This window comes from Megalopta genalis, chromosome 7, assembly GCF_051020955.1.
Source record: "Megalopta genalis isolate 19385.01 chromosome 7, iyMegGena1_principal, whole genome shotgun sequence".
In the NCBI taxonomy this organism is placed as follows: domain Eukaryota; kingdom Metazoa; phylum Arthropoda; class Insecta; order Hymenoptera; family Halictidae; genus Megalopta; species Megalopta genalis.
In genome coordinates this window covers 6,584,514-6,596,204 of record NC_135019.1, presented here as the reverse complement: position 1 = coordinate 6,596,204, position 11,691 = coordinate 6,584,514, and the positions used below count along the sequence as shown (strand labels likewise).

Below are 11,691 nucleotides of genomic sequence, written 5' to 3'. Positions count from 1 at the left end.
GGTCTATGTTATACCGTGGAACTCGGACCGTATCTCATAAAACATTTTCTACTATTCTCGGGGTATTCCCATGCTGTCGGAAAGGGGGCAAGTAAATTTCATTTTCACCTCCAATCAGAGCGCCGTCGGTAGAATCGAAGGGATCCGCGAATAGTTTCGTCCTCGACATTCCTTGCGGAATATCGTGCTCAAATAATAATAATAACAATAGTAATAATAATAATAATAATAATAATATTTATTATAATCCTTGCTTACGAGTCTTAGTCTTAGCCTTAGCCTTAGCCTTAGTCTTAGTCTTAGTCTTAGTCTTCCAGTTTACATTTTACATCGTCATACATTTCATAAATTCACAATTATAAATAATACAATCTATTTGAATGCTAAGGCATGACAAATGATACAACATATATATTTTATTATTAATACCAAGACATTCGTTTCTATGCAAATCTCACGTAAACATACTAACGTGAACATTAGCAAATAAAAAAAAAATAAAGATGGATTATGGTGACTCAGACTGAAATACATTGTACACCTAATTCTATTTTTACGTGGTATTTTTTGTTACACGATTTTGATTTAACTCAGTTTTGAAACATACATTCAATTACTTTTTCACACGATTTTGTAGAATTTGATAGACAAATTTGGCTTTTTATAAAGTCTCGTAATAAAGTCTTTTATGCAAATCCTTTTACTTTAGCTATTTCTTACAGGTTTTAAAGATATGAAATCAAACCCTTACTTTTTTATACATCTTTTTCTCGTGTTCACATCAAATTCACCGTGCAAAAACAGAATCGGGCGTGCATTAATTCTACGAACCCCAGGAAAACCGCGAATCATAATTTATAATAGTGCAAATTTACAACCGATTCATTTTCAGCAAAATTTATTTTTGAAGAATCTTTTTAATATTTCTTAGAGCTTGCGATGATTTCTTTAAACAGGCGAGATGATCAACTTACCAACAAAAAGAAAAACAGAACGGTAAAGCATTAAGCCAATGCCAAATAATAAGTTGCTAAAATCGGCATTATTATTAACTACAAAATTAATTTTTAAAAAGACTTTTTAATATTTCTTAGAGCTTGCGATGATTTCTTTAAAAAGGCGAGATGTCTAACTTTCCAACAACAACAAAATAGAACGGTAAAACATTAAGCCAATGTCAAATAATAAGCTGTTAAAATCGGCATTATTATTAATATATAAAAAAATATATAAACAAATAATAATATTTCTTAGAGCTTGCGATGATTTCTTTAAAAAGGCGAGATGATCAACTTTCCAACAAAAAGAAAAACAGAACGGTAAAGCATTAAGCCAATGCCAAATAATAAGTTGCTAAAATCGGCATTATTATAAACTACAAAATTAATTTTTAAAAAGACTTTTTAATATTTCTTAGAGCTTGCGATGATTTCTTTAAATAGGCGAGATGATCAACTTTCCAACAAAAAGAAAAACAGAACGGTGAAACATTAAGCCAATGCCAAATAATAAGCTGTTAAAATCGGCATTATTATTAATATATAAAAAAATATACAAACAAATAATAATATTTCTTAGAGCTTGCGATGATTTCTTTAAATAGGCGAGATGATCAACTTTCCAACAAAAAGAAAAACAGAACGGTGAAACATTAAGCCAATGCCAAATAATAAGCTGTTAAAATCGGCATTATTATTAACACGTTCCGTGCCACGTGTACCATCGATGGTACACGCTTGCATGTTTACTTAGTGAACTGAACAAATTGTTTACAAGAAATTTAGAACCGAAGAATCAATTTCCACCGCAAGAATGGGCGTTGATAAGTTTTTGTTACGTTGTTATGTGTACGAGAATTAATAATTGCACGTAATACATCAACTTTTAGTAAAATATCAAAGTGTGAAGATTCGAGTAAAAAAAGCTCGGCACGGAACGTGTTAATTACAAATTTCATCCGTGTCAACTTAACATTTTGCACTATTTTGCACTATTTCTATGGTTCCGGTTCTGATATCTTCTCGATGGTCGTCAGCTGTCTAGTCGCACTGTTCACACCCCCGTCGCCACGCCGCGAGCATCCTGCTCAACAGGAATGTACAAACCTCAGCCAGTTTCGTTTAATGATCGAACCGCCGCCACGAGGATTGACAATCTGGCCGAACGTTTCACGCGTTTCTTGAATTTTAATGGCGAGCGATCACGTCTTCGCGCGCGTCGTCCCGCGGCGGCGTTAAGCGTTCCGCCGCCGAACCCCTCGTAAGGAGTTACGATCCTCTATTATGTAGACCTCCGAAGCCCGCGGAGCTCCCACGGCGCCGCACGACAGAACAGCAGATTGTCGCGCGGCGTTATCGCGCGCTCAAAAATTGATCGGATGGAAACAATTCGGCGATCGCCGTTTATTTGATCCGCGCGGAAACAATTCCGTCCCTTTAAACTTTTAGGTACGGCTGAATTCTGCGCGAGGCTACTTCTCTGGACGGCGGAGAAAGTGCAGCAGAGTGATATGTACTGTACAGAGTGTCTGTATATTCTGTCTGTATATTGTTAAGATACAGTTATATTGTTAACAGTTATATTGTTGACAGTTATATTGTTGACAGTTATATTGTTGACAGTTATATTGTTGACAGTTATATTGTTGACAGTTATATTGTTGACAGTTATATTGTTGACAGTTATATTGTTGACAGTTATATTGTTGACAGTTATATTGTTGACAGTTATATTGTTGACAGTTATATTGTTGACAGTTATATTGTTAACAGTTATATTGTTAACAGTTATATTGTTGACAGTTATATTGTTGACAGTTATATTGTTAACAGTTATATTGTTAACAGTTATATTGTTAACAGTTATATTGTTAACAGTTATATTATTAACAGTTATATTGTTGACAGTTATATTGTTGACAGTTATATTGTTAACAGTTATATTGTTAACAGTTATATTGTTGACAGTTATATTGTTGACAGTTATATTGTTGACAGTTATATTGTTGACAGTTATATTGTTGACAGTTATATTGTTAACAGTTATATTGTTAACAGTTATATTGTTGACAGTTATATTGTTGACAGTTATATTGTTAACAGTTATATTGTTGACAGTTATATTGTTGACAGTTATATTGTTGACAGTTATATTGTTGACAGTTATATTGTTGACAGTTATATTGTCAACAGTTATATTGTTAACAGTTATATTGTTAACAGTTATATTGTTGACAGTTATATTGTTAACAGTTATATTGTTAACAGTTATATTGTTAAGATAATTCTGTATATTGTAAATCGATGTGAAGACAAAAGAAGTGTGAAACAATGCATATGAAGACGATTATTTGATTCAAACGATGATCGAGTGGGTTATTAGAGTAAACCACTATAGTGGTGCGTCGTTCAGGGAGATGACATCCGCGGAAGCCACTATAGTGGCGCGTCGTGCCTAAAAGGTTAAACTTTGACGCCTGTTTTGGCATCGGCTACTATTCGAATATGTTTCTGCGCCCTGCCGTCGCAAAGCGCACATTCTGTCGAACCGTGCAAGTGGATCCCGATTTGCAAAATGCGATACGAAAGCGCGAGCATTGCTTATCGGCGTTTGTTTTATTGAAATGGACGACGATGGGAACAGATCTTTTGATATGAGAAGTAAATTAGTAGTCGAATTAGTTATGATTATGCAGCCGCGAGGTCGAAAGATGAAGATATCATTATTATTAATATTATTAATTATAAATATTTTTATGTACAATAGGTCGAACGGAAAGTTCTAGTCGAATCAGTTATGATTAAGCAGTCGCGAGGTCGAAAAATGAAGATATCGTTATTATTATTATTATTATTATCATTATTATTATTATTATTATTATTATTATTATTATTATTATTAATTATAAATGTTTTTACGTACAATAGGTCGAAAGGAAAGTTCTGTCTGCGAAGCGAAAGAATATAATCGATTTTTCATACATTTAATATTTATTACAGCTTTATAATGGAAACGAAGAAATAATATTTATCGTGCAATATAATTTCCGTCGTGACCTATGACCTCTTGCCAACGCGACGGCAATTCGTAGAACACCATTTTTGAGAAAATATGTCTGGAACGATTATGCTCGTACGTTCTGAAACTTGAAACGAAATTATTGAACAGATCTAATATTAGATCTAATATTTTAACCCTTCGCACTCGAAGCCGTTTTAACTGTAAATTGCATTTCGACAAAATGCATTTTATGCATGTGAAATTGAGAGTCTCGCGGTAACTTATACAACTAGTACAACTTTTAACAATCTTTTAAACCTAAACTTTGTTAATATAAAAATTATCTTGGAACGTGATATAATAATCTTAGTGGTGCTTCAGAGTCACACCAATCGAGTGCAAAGGGTTAATTTGAAACATAAGCGTCGTCTCAGCGTTGTCCTCTTCGAAGCCAAGATTTACCGTCACCGAACGGAAACTCGCTCCAGAAATATGCACGGTGCGCGTGTTTTCTGTATATAGGTTGTTCCAAGTCTTAAATAATAACTGTGCCGAATAAAACAATCGATGCTCTAATGTAACAAGTATATATACATTTTTAATTTAAAAAGACGTACAAAATTATAGGTGACATAGGTATTTATATAATTACAAAGCCTAACGATTAAACGTTTGATATAATTAACAACGAGACTAAAATGATTAAAATATAATAATATGTAAAAACTAATAATATAATTCTGTGCGATATAATTGAAAGCAAGGATCTATACAAAGGCCAACATCGCAATCTTTGCACTCGTACCGCGAATCCGTTCTTTTATCATTTTTGCTACAAATTACACATCTGTGTCTTCTGTATACACTTCGTTTCGATGCCGCATATATGCGGCGCCCGTACCCACAGGTCGTCGAGTGGATGCTGCATATATGCGGCGCTCGGCGCGAAAGGGTTAAGGAATCGGTCGCTTCGATATCGAATTTCCGAAAACCGATCGACTCGCGTCAAAAAACTCCGTAGAACAATTAATTGCAAAGATACGTCGAACGGAATGAAAGAAACGGAAGCGTCGACGGTCCTGAGTTGCGTTTTCGCGCGTAGGGTCCGCCGTCCCTCGAGAATACTCGAAATACCCTATTGATTAATCACGACCGGCTCCTCGACTATAAATAGTTGAACTTGGCAGGGCCCGGCGGTTTGAGCAAGAGAGATACGTTCCGGCGACGTTACCGCGTTTTAACCGTTTTCGCGAATCCCGTTCCCGGAAATTCAAGAAGGTCGTTGACGATAATGCGTCTTCAGAAGAAGCCCATTCTACCCTCTACTTAATTTAAAAAGCGCGGACCGTTTTTGTTGCTTTATTAATGCCCGCCGCTTTAAAACGTCTGCAGTCCTGCAAGCCAATGGTGTTTTCCTTGAACGATTTATTTGCGAAGTGAGTAGATAAACAGCGGCGGCGCTGTTACCCTCCTTTAAATAAAAGGATATTCATTTTCGTGACCTCGTTCCGCCGGCACCGTCGCAAAAAGTACCATCTGTTGAAGACTGTATTATGTAAATCGCGATTCCTGAGTGACAGATGGATCGCATCGGCTTCATAGATACCGATGCATCCGCGGATTTTATGAGGTAATCCGTCTCCTCGCACGGTTATTAATCTTCGCATGATCAGAGTCGTTGGTTTTGTAATAGTGCTATAATGGGCTGTGCGATAATTATGGTAGTATACTATATGATACTATATTATAGTGTACGTATATAGTATTATATGCACTATATTATATGATACTATATTATAGTGTACGTATATAGTACTATATGTACTATATTATAGTGTAATATTATACTATATTATATGATACTATATTATAGTGTAATATTATACTATGTTATATGATACTATACTATAGTGTAATATTATACTATATTATATGATACTATATTATAGTGTAATATTATACTATATTATATGATACTATACTATAGTGTAATATTATACTATATTATATGATACTATATTATAGTGTAATATTATACTATATTATATGATACTATATTATAGTGTAATATTATACTATATTATATGATATTATATTATAGTGTAATATTATACTATGTTATATGATACTATACTATAGTGTAATATTATACTATATTATATGATACTATATTATAGTGGGATAAATAAATAGCGCAAATATGTCACGTAAATATATGACAATACAGTAAATTCTTCTCCAATTTTCCTTCAACTTGTAAACAAAAATAGACAATTTTGAGAAGCAATTTTTAGAGTTTCTGATTGTCAATAATTATAAAAACGAGGTGCAAGGCTCGAATAATCGTATCTCCTCTTCACAAATTGTCTAATTTTGTTTACAAGCTGAAGGAAAATTCGGGGGGGGGGAATAACTGTTCATAGTTATTTAAGAGGTTGTTACACAAAATCACCATCATGTGTCTAACTTGACCAAAGTATTGCAAGGTTATTAAAAGTATTAAAAATATTAAACCGCAAATTATTAAAAGTATTAAAAATATTAGACCGCAAAGTATTAAAAGTATTAAAAATATTAGACCGCAAAGTATTAAAAGTATTAAAAATATTAGACCGCAAAGTATTAAAAGTATTAAAAATATTAGACCGCAAGGTATTAAAACTATTAAAAATATTAGACTACAAAGTATTATCGGTAATTTTCTAGAAATTCGAAATTGGATCGAAATTTGACTGGAACTCTTTACCCGCGCGTTCACGATTTCTGCAAACGTTAATATTTTTTAGTATTCTTTTATCAAAGGAAAGGTCTCGTATCCTTTTCCAAACTTTTCTGGGCTAACTTCGCGCCGCTCCTACGGGAGACGTTTGAAGTTCGAATCGAAGAAAACCGCAAATACTTTTGCGGCTGTCTAACGATCGAAGTACACGTATTTTCTCATGGAGGAGTTGGCGCTGTAACTGCGTCGTGCCCAACGTGTTCAGACAAACGAGGTTCCAACGTTCATTAACAACTTCAAACCGCGTTATCTGATTAGTGTGGGTATTACTGCGGACGTTCTAAATACTGCGGTATTTTATGAAAGTAATTAAATCTATATATATAAAGTTGGCATAACGAATTTTCTTTTAAATGTACGCGGACTGCTGCGATTCCTAGGATCAAGATATTCTCTCTCTCTCTCTCTCTCTCTCTCTCTCGATCCTAGGAATAGCATATATATCTCTATACATATATATTATATATATAAATTATAATATAATCTCATATAATCTCTCTCTCTCTCTCTCTCTCTCTCTCTCTCTCCCTCTCTCTCTTTCTCTCTCTTTCTCTCCCTATATATATATTCTCTCTATATGTATATAGAGAGAGAGAGAGAGGGAGAGAGAGAGAGAGAGATTATATGAGATTATATTATAATTTATATATATATATATATATATATATATATATATATATATATATATATATATATAGAGAGAGAGAGAGAGAGAGAGAGAGATTATATGAGATTATATTATTATATATATATAGAGATATATATGCTATTCCTAGGATCAAGATACATATATATAGACAGAGAGAGAGAGAGAGAGAGAGAGAGAGAGAATGTCTTGATCCTAGGAATCGCTGCATATATCGCGTTCATGCGCGTATATTTAAAAGAAAATTCGTTATACCAATCTTGACACGCAGTAATCGGTACGTCCGCAGTATTCGGCTCGCAGTAATAGGTACATAACCGCGGTAATATATGCACACGTATGCTTTCTTTACAATAACCTTTTTAATGAAATTCGTGCTTCCAGAGCACGAATATTTTTAGAAATGCTAGAAAAGCTCAATATTTTTAGAAAACTAAGTATTCGAGCTAAAGAACAACAGGCATAGCTCAAGTTGTCAATTCATCATCGCAAAAGGTCTCATTTTCTCCGTCAAAGTTCGCCTTCGCCGAGAAACCGCAGTAATACCAACACTCGCTCCACTTGACCGTCAACTCGCCAAGCCGACGATGGACTCCTCCGAGCAGCCATTTCCCAAACACTTGCGACCGTCAACAATCGAATAGAAATAGACCCCCCCAAGCCTCCATGTGCCGTTGTCCGCATTCCGACAAACAAAATTAGGGGTTACACCGACCCTAATAATTGTCCCAAAAATCTCGGTGGCTCGGTGACCGATGAAGTAAGTGAAAAAAAAAAGCAAAACAGCAATAATAAGACTGTCGAATCGGCGCGGCGCGGCGTTCCAGCGTCCGCCGGCCAAGATTCACGAGGTCATGATCATCGTCGCCGAAACTCCCCGGCTTTCGGCGCTCCGCGGAACGGAGCGAGACGGAGCGCGATGGTGGGGACAGAGACGCGGAGGCGGTCGGGGAACGGTCACGGATTGGTCGGTGGGTGGCGCGCGGGTGCTCGGCGCTCTGACGTCACGGTTCGCCCAGTTTGAAATCGTCCCGGCCGTCAGTCGCGCGCCGAACGTCGAACTGAATGCATGCGGTGTTCCTCGTGTTTCCCTTCACGACCCTCCGAAGTATCCACCGGATGATCCGGAGTGCTGGTTAACGAACGGCGGAGCCGGTGGTGCGCGGTTTTGATCGCTTGGAACAGGCGGTTCTCTTCCGAGAGAGCGTCGACTATCGTCGTCGTCGTCATCGTCGGGTGTACTTTGTGCGAGAAGTTTCGTCTCGGTGATCGACGCCCTCGCCGCGCGTCGACGACTCGCCGTTGACGAGGAGCGGAAGCGATCGTTCGTCCGGATATTTGCAATTTCCGTCGATCGACGGAATGCCGTCGCGCGCGATGCCCCGCGGTGAGACCGCGCGAGTGCCGATCTGATCGGATCGCGGGACCACGTGGTTAGTGTCCGGATCAGGTGACAGTGTTGAAGCGCGCCTTGTGCACGCCGCGTACAGGCTCTCTCGCGAGTCGGCAGAGCGGCGATATATCATCGTGGTCGCGCGCGCTTCGCCGTCGCGATGCGTCCTCGCGCGACAGCTTAGAAGGAGTGGTGGGGGAGAATCGATCGACCGATCGGTCGGGGATTGACTGCGGGAACACGACGCGCCGCCGAGCGGATCGGGAATCGCGCGCGAAGTCGGCCGACAGTGGTTCTTCTAATATGCGTGTCGCGGGGAAACGGACCGACGACACGCTCGCCGCCGGTTCTCCGACTTTGACGAATTCGCGCGTGCCCCCCCTCGAGGCCTGACTCCCTCGCGACATTTCGTCGACCGTCGAAAGTGTTCTCCTCGGTTTCGTTCGGTACTCGACCGCCGGTGACGAAGCGCGGGTGATGTGCTGGTGCCTGTGTTGCGTCGACTGAGAGAGAAAGAGAGAGAAAGAGAGAGAGAGAGAGAGCAGTGCCCGGTGTGCCGGATGCCAAGACGATAATCGTTCCTGTCTTCGAGGCCCTTGCGACCACCGCCGTCATGATCGCGATCCTTCTGCTGTTCCTCCTGGGCCGACCGGCTGCGTGGGCGGACCATTTGGGTGAGCTTTTCGAATCCGGCGAACACTCGTTGCTTCTTCTCGACTTTGCCGCGAGTTCTAGGAGTTACGATGCGATCGATCGATTATTTCATCGTTCGCACTCGAGCGGCGACACCGGAGCGCCGAAAATAAGGATGATAATGTTTGTTCCTTTAACGGAGCGAAGCCATTGTTACGCGATACGAAAGCACGATAGTGAGCGGAGTGCAGCGAAGCACGGAGGTGGAGGAACGTTGCGACTAGACTGCGGATTTTGTGATACAAATTTATGATAAAAATAGGCGAGATACAAAATACCGATGACATTGGGAGAATTCGATTATGCTGTTGCACTATCTTTGAGTTATTAAAATTATTAACCCTTAACGGTGCAATGCCGCCATACACGCGGCAGAAATCAGTAAAACCGTAAAATCTGGCAGGAAACATTGGAAGAATAGACACGATTGTTTCGATGAAAATATATCAACGATGTTTTATTTAACACGTTGAATGCCACGGGGGTCACCGGTGACCGGCACTTAACTTGGCGGTGACCGGCGCGCCCAAATTGATAGAAATATATATAATGTAAAACAAATGTCAATATCTAAAATTTTGTATTATTAGCATCGTCGATTCAAACAGTGACCCCTGTCGCAATTAGCATGTCAAACGTGCTTATACACTGTAACTTATTTATTGCGGATAATATTTCAACATTATATGTATCGCATAAAAGAAAATTCACCGTGGCGCCACGGACAATTTCTGTAAAACCGGCGTGGCATTCAACGCGTTAAAAAATGAATATCTCTTCTCTATATTTGATACAAGAGTTTTCAGTAAAAAGTTTCTCTTCGTCTGAAAAACAGTCTGAACTTGGCAATGTGTAAACTGGAAATAAATAGTTTTGGTCCTCTAAGTGTTTTGTCCGTACGTTCGGTTAGTCGCCTAACGTACATGCGCGACCGAACTATTGTACGCTCGATTCGCGCTTCCTACGGCAAACTAATCACGTGGAAGGGTCTCTAGTAGTCTTAGAGAACTTTATTTTTTGTGTTGCACTCTCTGCGAGCGCTGGTGGAAGAATGCTCTTCCAACGCTGGAAAGTCGTGGAAGAGCACCCGTGGATGGAGGTAGATTGTTTATTATTGGTCAAGGCACGAATCACCCCTTGGAGGGGGGTGTCTGCCTTGACCCTTGTTGGGGCCTGAGAGGGTTTCCCCAATGGTGGGACCTTTTTATGGCCCTTGTCTCTGGACGCAACACTAAGAGTTAAGAGAAGGGGTTCGTTCTTTTCAAGCGTCCGTTTCTTACGATCAATGTGGACAATTTTTATTTTGCAATCAAGATCCGCAGTCCAGCGTGTCGAACGATGCGACGACATGATATAACGAAGGAAAATGAAGTAACGGGAATCTTCAGTTATCTGAAGATGTTAGACGATTTAACCCTTTGCATTCCGCTGTCCCCTCTCGTGGGACATCGTAATTCTAGCATATCACTCGGACGTCCACTCTCGTGGGACATTAAAGTTTATTAGCGATTACGGAGAATTGAGTTATTTCAGCGCAACTTTTTCAGACATGCGTGTTTCCCTGAAGTTTTCTCTTGAAATGGCACAAGAAATCAAATCAAAATATAGTAAAATTACTAAGATACATACAAGAAATGTCCGCGAGTTTTGACGAGAACGCGAGAGGCGTGCTCACGACGGTCCGAGCACTTCAAAGACGCCACTTGAAAAGAGCGACAAGGCAAGTTTGTAGAAGAAAGATCGGTATGCGAACATAGCACGCACTGTATAGTGAGATTTATAATCATAAAATCTGGAGGAAAAGATTGTCAAAGCTGAACTCGGTCTGGTTTGAAGCGTCGAGCGGTATAGATAGATCTAACGCATAAGAAAATCGGAAAAGTGATTCTTCTCTTGGTAAATAAATTGTTTGGTAAAAGTTTTTTTGGTAAATATCATCTTGTGAGTATGTAATAACAATTAGAAATTTTCAACCTATGTATTTATTCATATTTTTTATTGGAACATTGGCAAAACGTTCAAACACGAATGAGTCTCATGACACAAGTAGTAGCGAAGATGAGCTCCAGATAGACGTTTATACAGATATGTTAGAAATGTTACACGGAAATGTTACTACAGATATGTAGAAGGTTTTCTTCTACAGTTAGTCCATCGTTTTGATAGCAATTATAGTGATAT

At 38.8% G+C, this 11,691-nt stretch overlaps 1 protein-coding gene across 2 annotated transcripts in view; it reads left to right on the top strand.

Moving 5' to 3' along the window:
* The first annotated feature begins 8,480 nt into the window (after positions 1 to 8,480).
* LOC117229102 (uncharacterized) overlaps positions 8,481 to 11,691 on the top strand; it is a 568,421-nt gene continuing 565,210 nt past the window's right edge. For both annotated transcript variants that reach the window (XM_033485265.2, XM_033485264.2), the window contains exon 1: positions 8,481 to 9,491. In XM_033485265.2, coding sequence (XP_033341156.2) covers positions 9,431 to 9,491 — 61 coding nt within the window. In that variant the 5' untranslated portion in view covers positions 8,481 to 9,430. The remainder of the gene's footprint in view (positions 9,492 to 11,691) is intronic.